The 25847-nt window shown below is 42.5% G+C and overlaps 2 protein-coding genes across 3 annotated transcripts in view; one reads left to right on the forward strand and one right to left on the reverse strand.

The window, feature by feature from the left end:
- PIG-S (phosphatidylinositol glycan anchor biosynthesis class S) lies at window positions 1–22850 on the forward strand. 2 transcript variants are annotated; one of them, XM_075684918.1, is made up of 14 exons: window positions 1–141; window positions 467–603; window positions 1494–1686; window positions 3505–3642; window positions 4956–5065; window positions 6518–6638; window positions 6813–6874; window positions 8952–9066; window positions 10261–10350; window positions 12277–12506; window positions 14694–14822; window positions 16335–16437; window positions 16529–16586; window positions 20904–22850. In XM_075684918.1, the coding sequence occupies exons 1-14, from the start codon at window positions 87–89 to the stop codon at window positions 21019–21021; spliced, it is 1659 nt and encodes a 552-aa protein (XP_075541033.1). In that variant the 5' UTR covers window positions 1–86; the 3' UTR covers window positions 21022–22850. The 2 variants fall into 2 exon arrangements, with proteins under 2 accessions (XP_075541033.1, XP_075541034.1); XM_075684919.1 differs by lacking the exon at window positions 467–603 and having other exon boundaries at window positions 20–141.
- The window catches only part of AP-1-2beta (adaptor protein complex 1/2, beta subunit), a 30809-nt gene continuing 26911 nt past the window's right edge, over window positions 21950–25847 (reverse strand). Inside the window, exon 19 of the mRNA XM_075684915.1 lies at window positions 21950–24306. Within this exon, the coding sequence (XP_075541030.1) occupies window positions 24232–24306 (75 nt within the window). The 3' untranslated portion in view covers window positions 21950–24231. The remainder of the gene's footprint in view (window positions 24307–25847) is intronic.

Below are 25847 nucleotides of genomic sequence, written 5' to 3' on the forward strand. Positions count from 1 at the left end.
TCCTGCAATCATCAAATGCGAACAGCGGCGGTGCGTCTACCGCTCTTCTCGCCGTACCCTCCCAGTTTCTGATTCGCGATCCCCTGATGTCTTCTCCCTCGGCACCTTCAGTTAGCTCACTAAAACATGCTGAAAATAAAGGTAAGAACTGTGTTAAAGCAGTGGGCATAACAACTAAAAGCTAGCTCACGTTCTTCTTGCTGCCGGGAAATTAGTCGCCGGTACTCGACGGGCAACTTGAATTGGACATTGTGTGTATTCGATTTGCGATCGGTAGAATTGAGAGTCGTTTTGCTACGACAGGCGGTATTGCTGTTGTTCAGTAATGAGTGTCATTGATAAATAGAAGTTTTCCTCTTAGAAACTACGTGCGAATGCGCAACGATCTCGAAGGAGTAACATAAACTTGAAAACGAAATAGCAGGTGTGCATACGGGTAACTCTCTTGGCCGACTTTGTTTCTCAGGGCTGGCACATGTCAGCGCGAGCTTGTCTTTCATCCTCATCTTTGTCTTCGTGGGCTTGCCCGTGTGGTGGAAAACGACAACAGTCTACCGGGTAAACCTGCCGTACGATGAAATTGAGGCACTGAGCACCGTGACGGTACGTGTTGCTATGTTATCCAAGCATCCCGAATACAATACGGCTGCATGCGAGAAGAAAAAGAAAATAGAGGGGAGGGTCGAGCTCATTGACAAAAGGTTTGCCTCACTGACTAAAAGACGTTTCATCATTGAGGCAAGCTGTGTTGAATGATACATGGGAACCTGCGTCTGACATAAAAAATAAATAAATAAAAATAAACTTGAGTAGTCACACGCACACACACGCACACACGCTTTGTCTCAGTTTGTGTACATTGCGAAATTTCACATTTGATCTGCCCGCTTTATGAAGAGCAATCTGAAAACATTGCATGTATTAGCTTTTCTCTTTTTTTTTTTTTTTGCTACAGGTTTTGTTATATCTGCAAGGAAGTATTATAGGCCTACCTTTGTTGTTGGCATCCTTGCATACACAGATTAAAATAGGGCACATGAACGTTTTATACAAGCTGTAAACAATGAAGATGTGCAATGTTAGCTGTGAAATAGTGCAAAGCTTTGAGAGGCTGCAGAATCCACTAGCTGTACACGTACATGAACAAAATAAAGGAGAAAAAAAAAAGTAGGTGTCTTTGTCATGGCAGATGCTAATGCTGTGCATGATGCTGACTGTCATTAATTTTGCAATTCACATAATTGCATACAGCATGGAATTTCGCTGGACTGTCATGCTTGTACTTGATAGTTGTAGGTTCTGTATTTGTGGGCCATGTGCATTTCAACTCTTAGCAAGTACTACATAATTAAAAAAAAAAAAAAGATTTCTTACAATTGAGTGTGTTCAATGTTTTTTCAATTGGCATTCATTCCAGTGGGAGTTCTTCTGTAACGAAGTACATCGTCTGAATTCAACTTTGACAAGCTGTTCGCGCTCTCTCTGTTGTGCAGGCCATACACCGTATAAAGGTGGAAGTGGTGTCATGTGACGCTAGTGTGCCAGTTCGCAAAGGATTTATTCAACGTCTCGAGGAGGCCAGCAGACGAGATGCAGCAAACATTGCTGAGGTTAGCTTTGCCTATGAATGGACCGTGCGAGAAGCCCATCAGAACGAAACGACACTTTTTGCAAAACAGCTGTCTGGTAAGCCTCGTGATTACCCCTTGCTGGTATTCAATTTTACTTTAAAATAACTCCTAAAGCCTGGTGTGATGGCAATGGCAGCAGGTACTAGAACTTTTTGTCCCTCAAACTCTGTATTGTGGCTGTGCAACCGATATGATAGGGAGGCAGACATAAGTGAAGCCGTTTGTGCATTACTTTTTCATGCCAATTTTGTTACTCTCTGTCAGAATACACCTGCACTCTGCATTTTCCGCACATTTCCTTTTTATTTGGTTGCCATGTTAGCTTTATGATTGGCCATGTAAGCCATGTGTTGCCATGTAAAATGGAGTCGGGACCTTAGCCAAGCCGCTACAGCTTTCAGTACCAGCCTCTCCTGTTAAAGAAAAAAATTATCATTTCAAAGGTGTACTCATTTGATGGGATATTAATGTAATATGAAGCCAAATGTGGAACATTGACTGTTTGAGTTAAGTGAGTGAGTTGTAGGTTTCAGATCTACACAGTGGGCTATGAGACATTCGGTAGTGTAGGGCTCCAGAATAAATTTGACTAGCTGGGGGTTCTTTAATGTGCGATTTAGTCGGAGCTCTCATGTGTTTTTTTGCATTCTGCCCCTATCTCAGTGTAGCCGTTGCCACCAGGAATCGAACCTGCAACCTCGGCAGCAGAATGCCGTGGCCACGTGGCTATCAATGTGGGTGTAAATGCAAAAAAGACTGTCAAGTAGACTAGTTTATATAGCCTATATAGGTTATACATAGTTATATAGGCTAATTTTATAGCGATCTTGTAGCACAACTCTGACGCAGGAAAAAAAACTCTGAGACAAGCTCTATTACAGTGAACAATTGTCCACTAAAACACTGTTAACTCAGCCACCCTTATTGCTTAAACGTCTTCAAAAGTCCCAAAAAGCACCTATGCTTTTTGAGCATGTCTTTGAATTTAAATATCAGCATATTTAGGTCGGTTCTAGGTCTCCTGTTAGATTCAATCTATAGACATTAAGTGTAACATAGTGTATAGTGTGGTGTAAATGTTAATCCTAGCAATTTTAAGGAGCACTGACATGATATATTCAACAATTCATTTTATTTATTTTTTTATTTTTTTGCATTATATGAAGACTCTGTACCTCTAAACTCTAGGAAAATATAGTGAAAAGCCTGGGAGCACTGTAAATAATTTAGTTTAATAGCTTATATACAGCCATTTTTGGTTTTGTTTCCCGGAAGGATACTGTACTGTATCTGTACTGTACTGTATGTAGTTATGTGGTAACAAGACATTGCAGTGTTTTGTCACTCGGTCACCTCGTGCACTGCTACTCATTGTGAGAGCTGATGTAGCAGAATAGCGGATGACCGAGCAAGACGGAGCAAGTGTCAAAACATCGCAATGTCTTGATTTCATGTGGCCACATGCTGTATCCTGATGTCATTACACAGTGTGCTACTGGGAAGTTAAACCGAAACTGGCTGCAGAAAAGCCATTACACTAAATTATTTGGGGCGCTCTGAGGCTTGCGAGTATTTTTTTCCTTGAGTTTTGAGGTCCTGGACCTTCAAATAATGGAAAAAAAAGAACACTAAAAAATATTGTGTCAGTACTCCTTTAGGAAGAACATGAGAAAAAGAGAAACATATGAATCCGATATCACCAGCTAGGTTTATTTTATCAGTGCATTTGATTTCTTGAAGTACAGCTTGTAAATTAGGACCCACTGAATGACATTTCTTAATCGTTTGTTTTGATGATGACTTATCTGCATAAAAATTAAAGCAGGTACGGTGTAGCTGGAAGCAAAAAATAATAATAGTTTTTGATTTGCAGATGTTGATGAAGTTCTCCACAAGACAGACCTCTTCGAATCTCGAAACCAGCTGTATGTTGTTATAGCTCCAGAAGGAAGCACTGATGAGTCTGTGACTGTTGGACTACACCAGATTGTATATGTGAAGGTCAATAATGGTGAGTTATTCATTAAAGATACTATAGTTGGATGTTAAAATAGTTCTATGTGGCTTTAAGTTCAGCTGTATTCTTTGAATTAATGTGAGCGGGCAAAAGTATAATATAGTATTTCTTGTTTTGTTTGTAAAATTTGTAGGAGGGCTAGTCGGGGCCTATCCATGTTTACATGAAAGTTAGGTATTGTTCCATATTTTGCCTGTGTTGTGTGCTTGCTTGTTTGTACTGTAAGCCCTCAATAAAGGGCCATTACAAGAGCAGAAATAGAGATCATATAAGCTAGCAGAAATAATTTCATATGCACCATTCTGTGACACCCAACAACTGGCTGCGCTGGTCGCATTACACACATTGCAGATTATAGTTTAGAAGTTTAATGCAAAATAATCATTGCAAGCACTGCACAGCATAACAGAGTAATTAAATCTATGGGGTTCTCACCCGTGCTCTTGGGACAAAGGAACGACAACACAGTAGTGCAAACAATCACAAGGGCATTTATTGCACCTTTCATTGATCAATGCCTGCTAGCCGAGTTGCTATCCACAAAACATGCCGATGGGCGCGCGACAAATCGCGGAAGTCCGACGCACCGCGGCCGAATAACGAGCGATATGTTCGCCCCATACTGGACACGAACGCCTGGTTGTTCGCGCGTACGGTCACGCGAACGGTGGCGCGTCCGAACGAGGCCTCGCGAGACGGTCTCGCAAAAGCATGGGTCGGCGCACGCGCGGGACGTCCGCGACGCTTTCCGAACCCGAGCCAAAGAGGAAGAGCCTTCTCCTTTCCGCGCCCTAGTAACCCCGCTGTTAGGTGGCGTTAGCAGAGCCATACGCGCCATCTCTCGCAATGCGCTTCATCCACGGACACCAGGCCACGCGGCGAAGCCGGATTGCAGGAAACGGGAGCTATGCGGGAAAACAACATATCAGGGGACGCGTGAGAATTGCGCATCCCCGCAAATCAAAGCGCTGTGTTATCAGAGCAAGTAAATGTAACCCATTTAAAAATGTATTCAGATTAGGGGAACTAACCAAAGGATCTGAAAGCATGTTCCATTCTACAATTGCACTGGGAAAACAGCGGTATATTTATAAGCATAATTTTGTGTTAGTCGTGGCAAAATATACATCTTTGTGTATTGTGAAGTACAGTTTAATCTTGTAACTTGCATAGTGCAACTTTCACTCGAACTTGCTTTGTTAATCATTCGTCATTGCGGTTTCACTCGATGTAGTGGCACAAGTAACATGCAAACCAAAACCAGCTGTGCACTGTCTCTAAAGCGTGGCCACCATCACCATTTCCAGATGTTGGCATCCTGTGCAACAACATTGTCAGTGCTGTGAGGCAGTATGCCATCAGGGAGAGCACACTGAAGAGATTGCACACTTCGCACAAGGCCACAGAGCGAGCAAAGGCAAGCATATATTGAATCTTGAAATCTTAAGGGACACAGATATTGCAGCAGAGCAGCTTGTCATTATTTAGCATTGCATTTCTGCACTTTGTTGATAATGGTACAAGCATCAGGATTGTATCACTTTTTATATTCTTTCTCAAGTGCTTTTCATGCTTTTATTTATTCCAATCGAGCAAGTTGGTTCAAGTTCATCATGATGGCTAAGCAGAAGGGACAGTGTGAAATCACCAAAGCTCTCCATATAAAGAAAAACCATTGATTTTGCACCTCGGATACTTCTATCTGCTTGAACTCGAAATCAGTGTTGGAAAGATTTCGCCTGGGCTAGTATTATGAGGGTGCACATACAGGCGGACTTTTTGTATTTATCCCTCGCAGTTTGCGATAAACTGTCAGCTGTTAGTTCAGCGCTTCTCGCGTCTACTTCTTTTTATGTGTCGCCCTCCATTTTGCAATGTTGTAATAATGAATGTAAAAAAAAAAAGAACAGCCACTGCCAGTGCACTTGTAGAGCATCTAATTATGACATTGACTTGGACAAGGCTTCCATGATCGCCGAGGGAAGAAACTGGATTGCATCGGATTATCTCGATTCCCTTGCTATCCAGACTACAAGATAAACACTGAATTGCAATGATTGCAATCTTCTGGCCACATATGTAAAACGCTTAGGTTGGGTACTGTGATGTTCTCATTGTTTCAAGCAGTTGGTGTCTGTGGACGAGGCTTCTGTGTTTCTGTTTGTCTATAGCTATCAACACGTTTTTGGTCGGTGTCCTTCCATTATTTTTATCATGAATTTACTACCCAACTGGACAAGATGTGAAACCATCTAGTGTTTCAACCCAAGCACAGTAGCTACAGAGTAACTGTAGCTACTGTAAACATGAGAGCACCCACTGCTAAGCACATCATTTGAGAATGCTACTTTTGTTCTTGCTGTACTCTGACATTACTACTATGAGCACTCCTGCCATGAGCCGCTCATGGTTGCAGAAGATGATAACAACAACATTGAGACTAGTGGAAGACGGAGGCACAGTCTAACTGGGGTTCAGGCTTGCTCATTGAAGTTTCAGGGCTATAACATGCCCACACTACAAAGTTAAACATTACTGCTATTGGAAGGGCCCATCTACAACAAAACTTTCACACCATGTTTCTGAGAGAACGGAAAAGTGTCACCTTGTGGGCTTCATGCAGGTTACCCCATGAGCACGTTGAGGCTTGCCTAGATAGAATTAAATTGGAAATGCACCCTGGGGTAAGTGAGACAGTGCAGGAAAGGCACATTTTCGTATGAAGGGAAAAAGCTATCATCCACCCTTACGACTTATCTTTTTCATGATGCCTCCTCTACTTTGCAGATTTTCGCAGAACTGACTTGCTGTAAGTCTGTTTTTCACAGCATAGATGGATAGAATTTGTTGTATCTGCTTCCGTGCGCAGCTTGACAAGGAACGCATGAGACCCTTGAGCGCAGCCACAGAGTTTGACGTGACATTCACGCTTGTTGTTCCCGAACCGCAAACCCTGGACGTCTCATGGCGAATAGAGGATGCAGTTGAAGGTGAGGAAACCCTTTCTTCTTTTCTTTCTCTCCTTTTTTTCCCCACATTTACAGACAGGTTGTAGATTGTTCAGACAGAAACTGAATTGCGTCATAAACCGCATAGTCTTTCTTGTTCGTCTGTTTTAAGGCAGGCTGGTTTTTATGACTGAAAATGTAAACTCTATTGTGCAGTGTACTTGAAGCCGTTCCTGGAGAAGATCTCACTGGTTGCCAAGGTGCACGTCAAGAGTCAGGTATTTGTAACCATTTGAAGGTGTGCTTCTTATGAAGCAGTTGTGTAATTGTTGAACTGGTGAGCTTATTCTGCTCTGCCAGAAACTGCTTTCCACTGCTAGTTTTACATAACGTAACAACATCACAGTAGTGATACTTCATAAGAAGCCAACAAACACTGACACCAAGGACAATATAGGGGAAATTACTTACATTACTTTAGGGGAAATTACATTATAGGGGAAATTAGGGGACAAATATAGGAAATTACGATAAATTAATGGAAATGAAAGTGCATGAAAAAACAACTTGTTGCAAGTGGAGAACAATCCCACAGCCTTCGCATTACGCGTGCGATGCTCTACCAATTGAGCTACCGCGGCGCCGTTTCCCCATCTGCTTTCTTGGTTATTTATGTTTCCTAGTAGAAACCTGGAAGTGTTAGCCAGCACCACCACACACAAACTGTGGTGGCGGATGTGCAACATCCTTTCTGCCGCAGGCGTCGCAAGAACGTGATCTTTTTGGGTGAAGGCAACCGGTCAATAAACCCACACATGCTACCTGAAAGCATCAGTGTTGCCGGATTGCACATATCCTATGTTGTCCTTGATGTTAGTGTTTCTTGGCTTCTTCTGATGTGTCTAATAAAAATCAGGCCCCTCGATTAACCCCTTTTCTTCTCGTTTAGTAGCAATAGTTGTACTTTGTGCAAATCTGCTCTTCCCACAGAAATAGTTTTTATAGTGTTTGTCTACTAGGTTCTTTAACTAGAGTTTAGTAGCTAATTGTTTATATGTATATGTTTCTGCCGCAGTATGACAAGGCAACAAGAAATGTTGGCTCCGTTTGCGCTGAATATCGCTCAGATAATGGGTGTCATAGGAAAAACAATAGTAATTTTTAATGGGAATAGCACTATGTCAGTTGCACTATCCAGTGTCAGTAACTGCCACAATTCCAAAAGCAAGCTCATTCGTGTCTGGGAAATTGTTTTACGCATACTGCATCAATTTCTTTCAGTCGAGGGTTATGTACTTGCATGCCTATCATGGCGTGGCACGCTTTTCTGATTGCTTCACGTCGCGTGTCGCCACGATTTGCACTGTGTTTTCACGCACATATCCTGCCCCTTTATATTATCCAAACCCTGAATTACAACAGTTGGAATAAAACGATTGGAGGGGGTGAATCTGCGTCTGTAACCCGGCACAAAGGAAAGCCCATAAAACATAGCACCTTGTACGTCCAATCATCATACTGAAAAGTGCAGAGCGGTTTCACTGCAGTGAGCAATGCATTGCTGTGAAGCCACACTCGAAGGTAAAATTGATGGATAATATGAACCATGCTTCGTACTCGGGCTTCTTGCATTCTTGGCACGAATTGTATGAATGAAATATAATTTACAGAATGCAGCAAGAGACAATAATAATAAAAATGTAACCCACTTACGCTTGCTATGCAGTTTGCAAAGTAACGAGTGGAGTTAATCACTATTCTTTTAGTGTTTCTATGTCTGTGGTAAACGAGAAGAAAGGGGGCTAACTGAGGGGCTGAATTTTTGATGAGGATGAGCACTTCAAGTAACAGTTTGATACAAGTTCCAACTTAGTATGCCTTTATGTTGTGCACTTGTGCTGTATGCCATGTGGGATTACCGATTGCAGAACAAAATTATTAACTTTAACACCTTATCAAGTTTAGGTAAAAAATATCAGCCTGATATGCTCTTAGCAGCTTGAAGACTTACTTGCAGCTTACCAGATAAACTTCCTTTAGTCAAGGTGTCATAATATATACACACTGGCAAAAATCCCAAGAAAGTGCCAACCCGTTGTGGTTGATTTCAGAGAAAGCTATATACTTCAAGTCCTTGCAAAGTTAATGATTAAGCCATATGGTACCCTTAAATGACTTCTGATGTGCATGCCTGTTTCCAGTCGAAATGTAAATTCAAGGCATATTTTCATCTGAATGATTTAAACCAGAGCTGAATGGAGGCAGATGATTTAACATTAGACACAATGCTGATCTTTCCTAATCTTTGTTCGGTCTTTGTAATGGCTGGCAAATACTCTTTCTGCAAAAATGCAGGTGTTATTTCTCACTCCACTGAAATTAAGGCGGCGCTTCAACCAAACCAGCGGTGCATACATAGCAACGGCTGACCAACTTTCGTTGATCATAAACCCAATCGAAGGAAGCACTGGTGAGTGAATCTCTCTTGTGTTATTCTCTGAAACTATCATCACAGAATTAAAAAAAAAAAATGTTTTGCTCGAAGAGTGAAGCAATGACAGTGATTGCAAGCGCAACTTTGGAGACTGCTGCTTCTGGTTCTTCCTTGTTCTTATTTTTTGCTTTTCTTTCGTTCTGTCTTCTTCATTGATTTCACTTCGGGTCTTGAGAGGCATTGTTTGAATAGTGCACGGCATCCTGTCTGATTCTTATTTAAGTTTTTTTTTCTTTACTTCTTGTTTCTCTTGTGGTTATATTTATGTAGCCAGCCCTGCATACCAGTGTCGGTAACTTTTCCTGGACAAAGCTGCCGGGACACGGCCCGAAACACTCAACTTTTAGAAAAAAGTTGCTGTGATGGCGATAATGAATTGCATGAATTTTTTCACTTTTTTAAGTTGCTCTAGGCGTCTTGTTCATTATTTTTTAAGACTAAAGCTTTAAGTTATCTCCTGCGGTGTGCAAGTCAATAATGGAAATGTGAAAAAAGGAAAACACTCCCCAATTTTGAGACTATGCTTTGTTCCAAAATATAGCTTTAAAGCATGCAAGTGGCCCTCTAGCAAGCTCTTCAGTCTGTTTCAAGGAGCAGCAACAATGTGCGTATATCCCCCTTCAAATAAAGTGGGCGTGATGCTCAAGTCCCTTGCGTAATTCTAGTGGGGCAAAGTCACTGGTTATAACTGACATCGTTAAAATATTGTCAAGACTTCGAAAAGACAATTCTACCAAGGGGCATAAAAAATCATTAAATTTAGTGACTTTCTCACTAAGTTACCAGCATTGCTTTGCTCTAGATCATCCCAAAGTGAGGGTACATCTGATGCATGGACACACATCGTGCAGTAAGTTTAGTGAAGAAACCATCACGGCTGTTGACGTCATAAGAAAGAAGGCATAGAACTCGCTCGTAGGCCCGTAGTTGGCAGAAGGTTGCACAAACACTTGGTTTCAAATAGTCTATGCCATCTTGTTGACAGGAATGAAAAGTTTGTCAATGAAAGGAAAAAGCGTCATCCACCCAAAGGTAGTTTTGGTGCATGAATGCCTGAAATTTCGAATCGGGATCGAATACTTCTTTCTTCATTTATTTATTTCCTGTTAGCATAAATTGGTGCGATTTACAAATTTCACTGCTCATGCTTTTTTCTCCCCTCTCCACCAGGATTTCAAGCGTCAATTCGGCCTGTTCTCAACTTTGTTGTCTACGTGGTGCCGCAAACTCATTATCCGCTCTACATATACGACGACCAAGGTATGCATGAGCGCTGTGCACAATGAACCCCATATTCCTGCCGGAAGTTGTTTCGAGGCTTGTAAGAAAGCTGGCACAATGTATTTTGTTTTGTGGTCGTTGCAGCATGAAGCATATTTTATTTTATTTATAATTTACCTCAGGTTCATACAGGATAAGACGAGGGAGTGGTTACAAAGCAGCAGGATAATAGCAAAATGTACTGTGAGTTGTGCTAATAGCATGAAGATCTCCAGTGATGCTGGAAGAGCGGGCTAACGGTGTCGCGGCCACGTGGCCTCCATGCTGGCTTCTCTGCCAGGGTCTCAGTAACTAATATGCCTGTGATAAAGTTTGCTTCTCTCTCTCTCCGGATAATACAATGTCAGCTAGCATTTCACAAAAGAGCTTGTTATTGGTGATGGCTACTACACTTGGGAGAAGCACTGAGGAGTGAATACCTTTTGTGCTGCTGTCTGAAACTGTGAAACTGTTACATATTGGCTGCTAGTGATCGGCAGTGCTATACCACAAACACTGTTCAAATTGTTTGCTGCTCATGTACCTAGACTTTTCCAGCTAGCTAGCTGGTGTTTACAGCCATGCTTACCCAAGGCTAATGTACTGTGGTAGCTCATTATATGGCATCTCGCTGTTTAGCGCTAGTTTAAACATTTCTTTACCACAGACAAGCTATATGCGTCTTGCTGATTCATACTGTAGCACTGTTAGAGATGAGCCCAGCTGTTCATGAATACATTCTGTATGAAAGCTCCCACTGATAAATGAGACTCGTATGAGTTTAATCTCGTCTGACTGCAGAATGACTCGATGGCATGAGTGCTCCATTTAGGGTAATTGTGTGTTTCATGCCATTAAAGAATATTTAAATAAAATGCAAGGATGGCCCCAGTAGAGGACCATGTGTGGTAGTGTAGTAACTTAGAGTAGCATTAAATTCTCACATATTGCTCATCACGGGCAAGAACTCTGTCAGGAATATGGCCCATTATATTGGTATTTCTTGTTTTGTTTTGTCATTCCTCATGGTGGAGAAGGGTCAAAACCAGTGAATGACTAATAGTAATTATGACAATAATATTTCATAGCTGTACTGTTGAGTCAAGAAGTCTTTGCAATAGTGATAAACCTGTCCAATAGATGCTAACTGGGTGCTGCATAGGTTTTTTCTTGCAGAAGGCAAAGGAACATGAAGTCTGTTGATGCATTGATTGAGCAGTGGCTTCAAGCATATTGTGCCAGTAATTTGGCAGATATAATATGCTTCCCAAAAATTTTGGAACTTTAGTGATAAAGTAGAGGTGCAGGCTATATGCTTATATATTATCACACCCTTTGATGTAGCGCCACAACGTAGCATTCTCATTTCTGTGAAGCCATGCCATGCTTCAACTGAGAGCAATGATGAGAGTAGTGATAACTGAACATACGCAACAAGATTGTTTACAGAGCTGCACTATATGCACGGGATTGTTTGTATAAAGAATTGAGCTTTGGCATGGCCACAACATTTCTCCCCCTTTTTAATTAAGGTCTGTAACTGGGCATTCAGGATTTCTGTCTGTGTGCGGGGGGTGGGGAGGGGGCACATGGCTACACTCACAAAAGCCTGGCAATCTTCTTTTAGGCGAGGTTTGTGAATCTGCCTTTATTGTGGAGGCAGCCATTCACGCTACGTGGCCACACGATAGGGCCAGTGAATTTCTGCCTGCTATCACAAAAGCACTCTTAATTTGCATTAATGCTGCCTTGAAAGGCAGAAGTGATGGGGGTGTAAAAATGTATGAGCTGCACGGGCTTGTTGACAAGGCCTACTTTTACACTTGTCAGGGTAACTTTTTATCTTTGCTGATCTAACAATGGAAAAAAATTGAGTTGCATTTCACTTGACCCCTCGTCAGTCACACAGTGCTCTTCTTCCACCAGGCAACCAGCTGCAGACCAACTCATTTCTGTCACCCAAGTGGGGTGGCGTCCTGTTCTACAATGTCGCCAAGTTTCCAGGTCCTGGTGACACTTTGCCTCAGCCCGTAGAGATTGACATGCGCTCCGTATTTCAAGTGTTCCTGGCCCAGCTCAGTCTTCTGGTTGGTCTGCCTGATAAGAGCTATGATCGCGCAGTGCACTACTTGGAGAGCCCAATGCCTTCATATTTGGTGAGCAGCTGTTGTATTTTATTTCTGCTGATAGGCGTTTGCCATAAATTAGCCCTTTCAGAAACAAATGTAACTCCATGTGCTGAAAGTGATGTTTTATGAGTTCTTTTGTGTTTTTAGCATCAGGCAGCATTAACAGGTAGCACCAAAATAAGTTGAAAATTTTGAAGTTTTCAATTACTTTTACGGGCTCCACAAGTGAACGCCACACTTCAACTCCCAAACACTATTTCAGTTACACAAGCGGGATACACTGTTTCATGTGCAGTGCTACATTTTAAGAAAAAATACAGCCAGCCCAGAAGGTTGCCTGACGTAAATTATGCTGCTGGCAAGCACACAGAACCAGATCTTTCATTGCCCTTTTACAAACACGATTGGTGCATAATAACCAATATTGCATCACAGGTCTAATTAGTAATATCCTGTGTGCAGTTCCTTTCAAATGTCATTCTTTTGGTTAGTTGTTGTGGTGTATATGTGATATATGTTACTTTGACATGTACAATTAGACACATTTCCACAGAGTGATAGCCTGTTGGAAGGCTGATGTTGTGTGCAATATGAAATATGCACATTGTACATTTTCAGAAGCAGAAGCATTTGAGTACAATCGAATCCAAGCCACGGCAGCCGCATTTCGATGGGGGCGAAATGCGAGAACGCCCGTGTACTTAGATATAGGTGCACGTTAAAAAACCCCAGGTGGCCCAAATTTCCAGAGTGCCCTGCTACGGCGTGCTTTAATCAAATTATGGTTTTGGCGCGTAAAGCCCCATTGTTTAATTTTAATTTTTTTAAGCATTTGAGTTGTGATATTGTGGCTTGTGACAATATGGATGAAAGCAAAATAATTACACTTTCTTTCAATTTGTATTGGTCATCTGTTCCTTTTGTCATTTGCAATCGGAGGTAGAAAATTCTTTTAGGTCATTCAAAACAGATTATAAGGCTAGGTACTTCCAGGTCACAAATGATATCTGTGTGGTGTTTGCCTATGCGCCAAGTACTCCGTTTCTTCACAATAGAATCCTGTTATAAGCTTTCATCCTGATTGCATTATAATGCTTTGTCTGGGAAGAAAGCTTGGCGTAATAGCATAACCTGTCAAAATCGTTAATATTCAAATGCCAGCAATCTTGGTGGTGCTATTTTAAAATGGACGTGCACAACTTCGGAGTGGCGAAGCTCTTGGCTTTAGTCTCACACATACTACTACACATTGTGATGCATATTTACGGAGAGTCTTTAGTTCAGACCTCCCCGTGTCTTGGAAGTTATCGGATGGACTAGTTTATGGCATATTCAGTTGGTCGTTTCGGAGCATTCTAGCAGCACTATAACGGTGTATAAGAGCAACTAAGTGTTAGTGCTAGCTAGCGTAAGCGGTTTCCGGCAGTGAAGCTCGATTATCACTACCATACCTGTTTATGCTCGCAATACAGCTTTAAAGCCATTTTTCACAACCTCCGTAGCAGTAACAGAGTGCTCTCAAACAACCAGCCAAATATGCCATTAGTCTTGTTTAAATGTTGATAAATACAGTTACCATTCAATCGTGTTGCAATATTGTTGGCTGCAAGTCTGTCTCGGCTGGCTTGCTCTGACACAGTTTTATTGTGGCTGTTTGTTTGCTTTTGCTTAACTTTATGCATATTGTCTTTCCTTGCAACCGCAAACAGCCCTCAACTCCAATCTCATTGCCATTTCCACTGTGTGGAGTGTAATGCTGCCCCCCAACAGAACTGAAGTAGTCACTGCAATTCAGTGGCGTTTCTCGGTGATTCCTGAAGTAAGCAGTTGCTTGAGAAACATGCCCCCTTCTGCCACTTCAGTGCCTTCAACTAGATGCTCAAAGTGCTTGATTTAAAAATGGTAGCTTAGGAATTGTAAAGCTGCAGTACTGATGTGCACTGACTGATTCAGTAGAGGGGAGATGGCGCAACATTTCACACAGCAAAGTCAAGAAAGAAATTAGTGTTGAATCGCATTTGGGAGCTGGCGCTTAGTCTTGAATGGACATCATTGTGGCACTTCTCTGGTTGCACTCAGTGCAGCACTTATTTGGAGGCACCTGTGCTCACCTGAAACAGTTGTTACTAGTACTGGAGCTTAACTGTCAAATTTTGTCTTATCCTTGCTGTATTGCTGAACCCTAGATTACAATGCTCTTTTTTTTTCTTTCAGGATGTTGCATTCCTTCTTAGGCGTAGGACTCAGGACTATTTGTCCATGTCTAGCTCTTCACTGAAGTCTCTCTCGGAATTGCTTAGCAAGATCTCCAATATCGTAGTCAAGGATGAAATCGGGGAACTTGTAAGTGTTCTTTTTCTGGATGTCAGGGCAAGTTTCTTTCTGTTAGCATTCAGCGCAACAAAGACAAAGATGACAACGACAAGCCAACTGTGTTGTCGTCTTTGTTGCGCTGAAAGCTAACGCGTACAACTCGCCCAGCAATGTGTACTAGTTGTCAAGTGGTATTTTTCCTACAATAGCAGTTGGCCACGTCATGCTGAATGTGCCGTTTTTGTCGCACCAGCAACGCTAAGCAGCATTAAGCTCAGTCAGTCATCGGAAGGGGAGCCCTGGGAATGCCAGGTGCTGGTGGCTACCCTGCTGCTGTGGTATCTGCATTGAGCGGCACATTTATGGCACCTCCGACAGGAGGCACCCCTTCCTTCTCGCCAATAGCGAATGAGCTCCAGGTATCATCTGTAGGGCAGTGCGCAACATTTATTTTTAATGCCAATAGCGTATTACCACAAAATTAATGTGTGACCCTTTTTCGGCTCAGGAGTGCACTCGACGTGTTAGATTAACGACTGTGCTACGAGTATTGTAATGGGGCATTTTTCTGCACACGCACCAGTCCCAATGTGAGCGTACGTCTTAGTTACGGATTGGCCACCATGCTACGGTGAAACATTGAACCAAGGGGCAAAACGTGTGTGTGCCTGGGCAGCCATGTTTGCACAGCGATGCAGTGCGTATGCACGTCACCGTAGTGTATCGGAACGTTGGACCTAAAGCCCCAACATGAGCATTCTTAATGCATGTTCCCTATCGTTCCCTAACACTTCCCTATCGCCTCCATTCCATTGCGATGCGCCGAGCTAACGCCCACCATTCGCAGACCCTCGCCTCTCATCATCGGAGGTCGGCTTTTCCATTAAGTGTAATCGCCCGGTGGCCGAGCTCTCTGCATTTTTCAAACTCCAAATATAATGAGCCCCTTGATATGTTCAAAGCGTGGTTACATTCGTAGGCCGGCATTCCTGGAAAAATGAATCTCGTTATGACCATGCGGACGCAGTATCTTATTGTAAGCAGGCTTCCCCACACCCATAGGGGTGCGAAATGGTGGAACTTGGCACCTTCATGGAGAGCAACTATTAATTTTTCATCATGTAGAACTGCTTAGGGGCGTCTCTGTACAGTCACCGCCTCAAAGGTGCCTGTTTTACATGTTTTCTCATCTTTTTCTTGACCCTGATTCCTTGGTCATTATTCCTGCATGTAGAGTCATTTTGCATTTGTGCTAATGTATCATACCTTTGCGACCTAAGAAAACGTAAGCTCTGGCGCCCTTTTTCTGCCGTTATGTACTGATGCAGCTATGGTAATCTTCAAGTTGTGTTCGCTCAATTAGTGCATATGTTTGAAACATGGTGTGCTGAGGTAGCTAAAGAAAAGGTACCCATCACCTGGGTAAAATCCAGGCTGCTGTATTGCCTTTGTAGACTGCTGTCTGAGGCATAGCCTGTCTGTGACAGTGATTTATGTTCTTTGATCGCTGCAATTTTTCTGAAGGCTTGATTTTCCTTATAGATTTACTCGTCTGTATCATACGCAAAACAAAGCTTCGATCTTTTGAACAGAGGAGATTTGGAGAACGCTTTCCGAAATGCTGAGGCTGCATTTTTGGCCTCTGGTAAGCCTTCTTTATTTCTTTATTGTTTAATGTTCGTACGCCTGATTTAACATTGTTCCTAGGTCTCGTTAACTTTATTTCCTTCTTGCAGAGAAAGCCTTCTTCGATCCCTCGTTGCTAGCACTTCTATATTTTCCCGACGATCAAAAGTAAGTTGCTACTTTGCACTTAACGCATCTACCTAAATATTGCAACGGCTACCGGCCAAAAGACCTGCGTTAAAAACTGTTTAAAGTAATTGGTGTTTGAAGGGTATCTGAGAAGGGTGCTGTCTTGGTGATTTTTAGAAGGTGCTAACTGCATTGCTTCCGAGTTAAACAATTGTCGTTGTTCAGACATAATGAATTTATGCCTGTGCTAAGCTCCCGCTGTTTTTTTAGTATTATTTCTTTTGTCGTCTGAGCTCGGGTCATTAATTCCTAGTTGCATATTTAATTTTATTTTTATTTTCTTGTCCTCTTCTTATCATTTCAACCACCTTATATGAATGCAAACCCTGCTTATAGCAAGGCTGACACCTTCAGCTTTCATTAAACTCTTTCTCTTGCTTTCTTTCTCTGTTTTTACAGAGACATTGTAAAATAACTGTTGTTAATGATCTTTTTTTGTTTCTTCTTGAGGAGATTCAGCAAAACAAAATTAAGACGTCTGCTAGAACTTTAGTGAATCTGCAAAAAAAATTTTCATCAAGGAGGATTATATAACAAACATGCATATTGAACTATTATCACACACCCACACAAAAAACATAAAGGCACAGAAAATCAAATGTTGCCATCTGTTCTTTACCTTTTTGTTTTCTGAAGAAAAGCCTACTATAACAACATTCAAGATCTAACTAAAATCTGCCTGTATTACTTTCTAAATCCATTAAAACTTTTTGAAAAAATAATTGCTATTAAACATTTTTATCTGCTATAAGTTCATTATTATCAGTAAAGCATAAAAAATCACTCAATTTAGCGGAAAAATCAATTGAACCGAGCATTGCTGCATGCAAGCTCCCTGGCACTTGCCTGTAGATCATAGCTTTTGTCTCTTGGCAACACTGGTGCTCAGCATCAAGAGGCTTTATTGAGGTTTAAGTACTCTGCTATGTTATTCTACTATCTGCTGCCTTTCCTATTTGTAGTTGGGGTAGCAGAAGCAGTCTCTAAAAGGTAAAAAATCTTTGCCATTTGCCTTTGAACTGCTACACATATCAGCATCAGCCACGACAAGACAAGATAAAGATTCTGGATAGAAGTATGGATGCCGTGGCACGTCAGTTATAAGAGGCTTATTATATTACGAAGCGAGGGGCGTCATGCATTAACGACATGTCAGTTGCCCTCTTTCTTTCGGAGAGATGTCTTATCGAGAGCCCGATGCAGATGCAGTGACGTGCATTTTTAGTTTTTTTTTGTTTGCTGTGCAGTGCATACTTCCATTTACAGTAGGCTCCATTTAAGACGAATTCGAAGGGACCGTGACAATTTGTTCTTATCAGAAGTTAGTCTTACTAGAAGAATAATTGGCAACACGACCAGGTGCTTCCAAATATCTTAATTCAAAACGGTAAATGAAGTAGACTTAAAATGGGGGGAAAATGACATGAGAACGCTTATTTAGCCGAAGTTAATAAAAAACTGTTTTCAAGTGGTACTCTTGCTTGGTTTCATCCAGTCTGTGATGAATATTTGGCGATTCTCTGCAAATCGTCAACTGTCCACAAACAATGTCGTCTCGCCTAATGACCTTAATAATCCTTCTGTGTCTTCGTGCTGCTGGAAAAAGTTTACTCGGGAGTTAAAGCAGGCATATGCCACCTCACAAGTAATCGGTGTAGGCCCCAAGCTAGCGAAAGTACAAAGGAGTGGGCTGAGGATGCGGCAAAGCAATGGAACCTAGAGGAAAGCCTAGGTGACGGTGAGCAAAGTGGGGAAGGAAAAAGGAGGTGAAGCGTTGTGGAGGAGAAAGATAGCTGGAGCTGTGCTGGGTTGACCTCTTCTAGCAGTTGCTACAGGTTTCGTTTGCAATACGGACATACCGCGCTCGTCTCATGATAATGTCGTCCTTGCACACCATACGCAGTGTGTATGAGTGAAAGCGTGCGACGGTGAGCTGACGATGGCGGCTCAATCTGACATGTGCAAAGGAGGAAAAGGGAGGAAGGGGGAGTGCGCCGTTTTCCCTCTTGTGCATAGCATCGGGGAGGGGTGTTGTACTTCAGCCGTGCATGGTCGTGTGGGTTTTATCTTGAATGCTATCTGCTTCGGGGTCACAATCCAGATGGGCCGATGGCTCACAGCTTTGTGTGCATTATGTTCTAATCGCTCAGTTTGCATTGAAGTGATAGACAGCACGAAGGTCACTTCGCTCGCTGCTGCTGCCACGATTCCTCACGCCAACGTTTTGACAGCAAGCGTCTGCGGTCATTGAGTGTGATGAGTTCGTGTTTGCCTGTGCGCGCTGACAGCATGCTTGTTAATTCAGTTAGTAGGTGAATGTTTACAAGGGGGCGTTCTACTCCAGCGGCTGCTGCATATGGTGCGGCCACGAGAGCCTTGTCTTGAATACAATCTGTGATGTGGACAGTCTAGGCGCACGGAGGGCCGATAGCTTCGTATGCGCTATAGCACCCATATGCTTGTGCGTCACCTTCGTTCACGAAGTGAACTTCACCTCTGTCCACGGGCGATGTGTGCTGCAGGCCTCCAGTAAGGTGCCTCGATGCGCGCTCTCCAGCGTAGTATATCGATGCACCCTAGCTTCCAGGATCGGTAGCGGTGGTGGTCACTCCAAATGTTCATCTTAACCCAAGAGTATGTCCTAGGCCGTTTGTCTTAAGCGGATTCATTTTGCACTGAGTCTATGGAAAACTAAACAAACGTTCCCATGTTGTTCATTATATGTGAGAATTCAGCTTAACCAAGTTCGCCTTAACGAGAGTTCACTGTATTGGATGTCTTTGTAGGCAGAATAAACAATCGAAAGTTGGCGCTCACTTTGTCCCCTCCCTCCTTCTGTTTCGATTTTGCACAAAAAGGCCGTAAATCTTGTCCGAGATTGCTCAGTATGAACTGACTAGCACAGCAATACATACTACCAAGTAGCAGTCAACCTCTGTCAGTCTTGCATGTATCGAAAGCAATCACGTAGTAGGTGGTAACATGGAGTGGCCTGCAAGAATTTCTAGAGGGGAATCTAGGACAGAGAATGGAAAATGGGAGCTGCAGGCATGGAAATGATGGCTAGTGCATGAATTTGTCTAAACATTGAGGGTCTGCTCTGTCAAGTCTTTCTTCATCTCTGCCATTAAACCACTCACACGTTTATGATATGTTGCACCAACTGGCCCAGCAGACTTAGTACTATCTTGTCTTAACATGTCCTTCTGACTTTACAAATTGATCACAATCAATAATAATAATAATAATATTTGGGGTTTTACGTGCCAAAACCACTTTCTGATTATGAGGCACGCCGTAGTGGAGGACTCCGGAAATTTTGACCACCTGGGGTTCTTTAACGTGCACCTAAATCTAAGCACACGGGTGTTTTCGCATTTTGCCCCCATCGAAATGCGGCCGCTGTGGGATCACAATCAACAAAATGTTGTGTTACAAATGCAACATTTTGCCGTGAATATGCACAAGCGCAGAGTCTCATTGCCTTCTGCTCTTGGGAAAGTTCTCTGAAAATTCGGAGGACGCTTAAGCTGCATCTTTGAGTAGAACGCGATAGCATTAGAAGATCCCAGACTGCCTCTCACACTTCCCGGCAACTGCAGTGTACGTAGCCATAGTGTTTACCGGGAAACGCTTGCGGCAAGTGCTACACATAGAAGACTGGCTTTCTGGTAGAAAGCCAGTCTTCCCATAGAAAGCTGGTCTTGTCCCGCAGTGTGGAAAGTGTCAAACTTCCATGTTGCCGTGCATTCATGTTACATAGTTTAAATGTTGCAAAAAAAAAAAGTGAAAAAAAGAATTGAGGTCCTAGATTATGCTTACAACTGTTGATAGAACACAACTTTCTCTGCAAGTCCCACAAATTTAATTAAAATCATGTTGTCAGTTGCCAAATGAAAGCATTTCTGTATTTCACCTTTATTCAAATAGGGGAATCAAAGTTGGCCCTAACTTAAAGCTTTTTTTTTAACCAGGGTGCCAACCTCTTCCCCAGCACTAGAAGCTAGCAAAAGCTCAGTTACCAAGCATGTTGGTCCTGTTGTCATTGTCATAACAGTCCAACATTCAACCTCAATGCTACGAGTAGCAAGTGCTTATTGTCACCCCATGCATGAAATTTAGCCCTTGGCTAGCTGAGCCGATAACTGCATTGCTATGACTTGCAATAAGCTGGTCCTGTCCCAAAGTGTGGAAAGTGTCAAACTTCATGTTGCCGTGCATTCGTTACATAGCTTAAATGTTGCAAAAAAAAAAAATTGCATGCTCTCATTAAAGCTCCCGCTTTTTCAATTGCAGATACGCCATCTACATTCCTCTATTCCTGCCCATCAGTCTGCCTGTTGTGCTGTCAATACGTGGCCTTTGGTGTTACTACAAGAACAGAAAAACGCCAAAAACAGAGAAGCAAGACTAAGCAGTGCTGTTTAAACCACATAGCTTAAGTTATATTGACACAACTGTAAAAAATGTAAAATATATGTACGACGCAATGCTTTTGTATAGACCGTGGTTTCATGTGAATGCTTGGTTTTCCTGCTGATTCGGTGTACGATTTAATTTCTGCTAAAATGTGAAAACTTGGCTGAGCTTTCAAGGACTTCAGCTTTCAAAGACAAGTGCAACATTGCGTTGGCAGCCCGGTCATGCCGCAGGTGAAATTGTTAGGACACATTAGATTATGTGTCAACAGTCGCTGCTTACAGTGTGGCAGGGTCAAGAAGTGAACCCCACTACAATGACATTCCATAACAAGATGTTAGCGTTATCTGACAAGCACTTTTATTTTTTCCGTGCTTCTGTTATTTGCATTTTTGTTTATACAGTGACATGCTAAAGTGCCACTAACAGCCAGTGAAAGGCAGAGAGCATTGAAGTTAGGATTGTTTTGTCAGTGCACTGATATATCTTGTCTGGCCTGGGACATGGGAAACAAGGCATGGCTGATGCCATTCAATCTTCAGCCATGTGTAATCTTGCAGTGTTTGTAGGGGCCAAGGGGGAACACAATGAGTGAATGCCCTCCACTTATTGTGAAATTTGCAGCAGTAGAGAAGATAAGACAAAAGCAAGCTGCACAGCACAGGCCAATGTTCATGCCATTTTACCTAGCACAGTAACCATGTTTAGAAATGCCAGTAGCCAGCCAGCCCAGCTTTGTACATTCGTAACAGCACTTTTGCCCCATTCTAGGTGTGTTCCGCTTGACGCCTAAGGCACCGCGATTAATCCATAGCAACTAGCTTGAATAGTGGTTAATTCACTGCAATTGTCCCATTCTTTGACCTGCACGTGCTGCAACAGTGTGATCAGTCTCAAAGTTGCAAGAAGTCAAAACAGCCGGCTAATGTTAGCCACCAATACTTCAATGTGTTTTATTTATTTTTTACAGTCAACTTCCACACTTTCGTTCGTCTTTTCATAACACCTGGCAAAGGCCAACAACTGAATGTGCTGCGTAACTGTCACGACGCGGTTAGAAACGTGAAAAATGAACCAACGTCAACCGGGCTCTTCTTAGTTTTCTGAACATGAGTAACATCCGGCTTCGTTCTCTTACACAGTAATCACACAAACGTATCGCCACAAAATGAAAAAATTATTCACAAGGGTGTTCCACAGACTAAACTACACGTGCACGCACATGCCAATGCATTCTGTGCTTCACGACAGCATTGCGACATGTTCATGCACATATATATATTTCTTTTTTTTTCCTCGAAGTAAAAGCTTAGCATAAAAGTACAACCACTGTTACAGCAGTAGAAACAAAAACTTGCTTACAGTTTATACAGTTTTGAGGAAATGGGAATAGGGTTAGCTTTTTTTTCTTTCGTTTCACTGGTGGTGTCATCGTAAGACCCGACAAAGTAAACTCGCTACTTCAAACAGCATTTTCACCGTGACACTTTGTACAAAACAAACTACGCAATCGTAAATTTTGCTGCATGCTGCAGGTGTGTATCTGGCACGGTGAAATCGGGGCACTCACAACATCCTTAAGGGTATGGTGCCAAGTAAAAAAAATTATATATGAATGACAATGCTTGAAACAGCCGACAGCTGAATGCTTTCACATGCCGATAACTAAGACACCAAAGTGCAACATGGTAAGTCCGAGCATTTTGGCAGGTGTAGCTCGTTGGTTTAGCTCTTGGTACAGTCAAGTACTCGTTGGCGGCCGTAGAAAGCGGCCTGCTTCTATGACTCATCCTTGTTTCCAGACATTCTCATTTCAATAGCCTTTGCTCGGCAAAGAGACATCCCCCAGTTGACAACACTTGAAGAGGCTTAACAAGAGGTTCATTCGCAATGAAAAGCACTATGTCAAAAAAGTCTAGGAAAAACCCAAGTCCCGCAAACCTCTCCTCGTCTCTGACAGTTTAGACGGCAAACACATCTACACACCTACTAGCATCATGCCAACTGTGCTTTCATTGTTGTCACATAAAATGTAGATTGGCCCCCTTATTCACAAACGGGCTTTGACTCAATGCACTTTCCTAGACTTGTCTTTGTAGGATGGCGTTGTCCATCAAATAAACTCGACTGATCCAACAGTTCCTCAGTGATTTCTGCAGCGAGGGCTTTCAGAGAAAGACGCACTTCCACTAGTGTTTCTAAAGCTACATCGGGTGCCTGGTTACAAAATTTTAGCTTGGGAATCACAGAGGAGAGTTACTGAAGGTGCGGCGACCATTTAAGTTGAGGTCAGCACCATTGTCCGCTTTCTGTAGCCAAGGCAGCATTGAGTCGAGGAACATTTAAGAATGTGGGGGTCAAAGCTCCATTAGCGTGGTGGACACCACAGTTTCGGCTCTGAACCACTATGAATTTGCTAAATTCGAGCGGCAGCTTTAGAAATGTGTTGTATCGTGTTAACAAAAGAAATGGCACAAAAAACTAATTTCTGTGTTATCGCTAGTATGAGAAACAACCATTCTTTTCTTGCTCTGTGCCAGGATTTCGCAAAGCGGCGTTACGTTTTTTTCCTTTTTTTTTGCTCTTAGTGGAGATTGCACCCATGCCAAGTGGTTTTTAAGTGGCTATGCCTTCGGCCTCAAAGCATGGTGCGCAGTTCCTCGACAGATGGGCAAAATGCGACGAAAGACTTGGCAACAAAAATGTCCGACTACAGAGCTCATGATGCACGCCTCCCACTAGCTAATAAACACATCGGGCTCTGATGCTTCACTTGCTCTTCCAACACAAAACATTCATATTCACATGCATCCAATCGAAGATGAGCTGAAGAAAAGCCTAAGACCTTTTTTAATAGTGGAAGAAATAAAATATAAAGAGCAATTCAGCAGCCACTGAGTAAAGAAGGGCCTTTAAGTTTCAACTATACACTATGATCCAAAGTGACGGTTGGGTCGGGAATGTCCAGTATACGAAATGAAGAGACAAACTTACAAAAAAAATTTTGACAGTTCTACACACGAATCAGATGCCAACCAAGCACGCTAAGTCTGCAGTCCTTTCACACAGACGCAGTGACATAACTTAGGAATGTTGCACTTATGCTTTGCATACATGCCACAAAAGAAAAAAAAGGCAGGTCAGAGACAACTGCATCAAGGAAAAAAAAGGGGGGGGCATTGAGAAACATTCCCGTTCAGTCTTCTCAGCTGTGTAGGATAATTTCATATATCTGATGCACCCCTTGTGCCACTTCCAGCGCTCTCGTCTTCAAGGACAACTGCAATGAAGAAAAAACGCGCAATGTGAAACTCAACAGCAGTTCCCGATGGCAAAAATCAAAACTAATGGCCATATTCACGGTACTGCCTTAGCTTGACGCTCCTCCCAAACTCCAACAAAATGGGGTGCAGTGGTTGCCCTCAAATGAAGCACACATATTTCAGTAACTAATGTCTACTATCTGTGCAAAGAGTAGTTGCCGAAGAAACATTTCTGCATTTTAGCAGCTTTGCTATTTAGACAATACTGTATTTGCTCGAATAATGATCGAATGTTTTTTGTCAAAAAATTTAACGCAAATTCAGGGGTGCTGCGGGTTAAATTTTCTGCGAAAAGAAAAAAAAAATTTTTTTTCCATCCCGCGTTTGCTGTGGGATGACAACAGGATGATAACACTGGCGCTGTAACAGTGCGGGACACTGAAACAAAAATGGCAGCCGGCGGAGCAAGCCCAACGTGTTTTATTTTTTTCTTCTAGTGAGTACATTACGAGTATCGAAACAGTTTGTGGCAATAACGTAGCCATGTCCACTTTGAGGGGACAGAAATAGAGATGGGGGCACTTAACTGCCAGTGACATAGCAACACATAGTAGGCATGCTACGGAAACTGCGGCATTTGTCTTCACTATTATCCTAATACGGCACATTTCCGCTAAGGGTGGGCGAATATCTTAGCTGTGTTACAAACATCGGTGTATGAATAGGGTACACTTCTAACGTATCAGTGTAAATGTGGCTACTATTGTTGCCACTTGCGTGCCCAGGAGTGCAAACGAGAGGAATTGAAAGGTGCCTTTTTTTGTTGTTGTTGACCACAACCATTATAAAGCCTACAAATAATAAAGCAAAGGCAAGTTTGGTTGCAGGTTTTGTTTCATAGAAGTGCGGAAAGTGATGAAAGGAATGAAATGGGGCATCTGCTTAAAAATCTGTTTGGTGCATGTAGACCGCTTCGTATGTCTTGGAAGAGTCGTTCGCGTAGCATTCGACAGATGGTAAGCGCGATCATTAGGTAGACTTGGCACAGGACACATCACTGCGGCAAGTCCGGAGTGCTATCATTACGCGGAAAAGAAAAATCGAATTTGGACGACAAAATTCAGGCGCGTGATCATTACGAGAGTGCGATCATTACGCAAGTAAATACTGTAAATATAAATGCACCTTATTACAACATTTTAGCTTGATAATTGCTGAAGAATGCCAGTGAATCAACGGGCGGCACTGTCATGGATTGTCCAGAATGGTTTAAGGAAAAGGGAACCACACAAAGCAACTAGCAGGAGCCATCTCAAAGTAAGCACTCGACCCTCGCACAACCATCATACTGGCGATCTCGTGTTGACAATACAAACTGGCCTTCTCGTTCAGCTGAATTTTCTGATTGCCAAAGACAAGCAGGCTGGCCCCGCAATCTTGGTCATAGAAGATGCACCTCGTACAGGGATGGCATGGTAAACTAGTTTTGAAATAGCTGCACTGCACACTTCAACTTTTCATTAGTTACAATGTGTGTGCCTCTCTGCACTTGTTCCAA

The sequence above is a fragment of the Dermacentor variabilis genome, chromosome 3 (assembly GCF_050947875.1).
Source record: "Dermacentor variabilis isolate Ectoservices chromosome 3, ASM5094787v1, whole genome shotgun sequence".
Classification (NCBI taxonomy): Eukaryota; Metazoa; Arthropoda; class Arachnida; order Ixodida; family Ixodidae; genus Dermacentor; species Dermacentor variabilis.

What these genes read in the sequence shown, in the direction of transcription:
- PIG-S (XM_075684918.1), top strand. Translation starts at nt 87, where the DNA reads ATGTCTTCTCCCTCGGCACCTTCAGTTAGCTCACTAAAACATGCTGAA. An exon ending in GGCTGCATTTTTGGCCTCTG is followed by an intron (nt 16,438 to 16,528) that starts GTAAGCCTTCTT and finishes TCCTTCTTGCAG; the next exon opens with AGAAAGCCTTCTTCGATCCC. An exon ending in TATTTTCCCGACGATCAAAA is followed by an intron (nt 16,587 to 20,903) that starts GTAAGTTGCTAC and finishes TTTCAATTGCAG; the next exon opens with ATACGCCATCTACATTCCTC.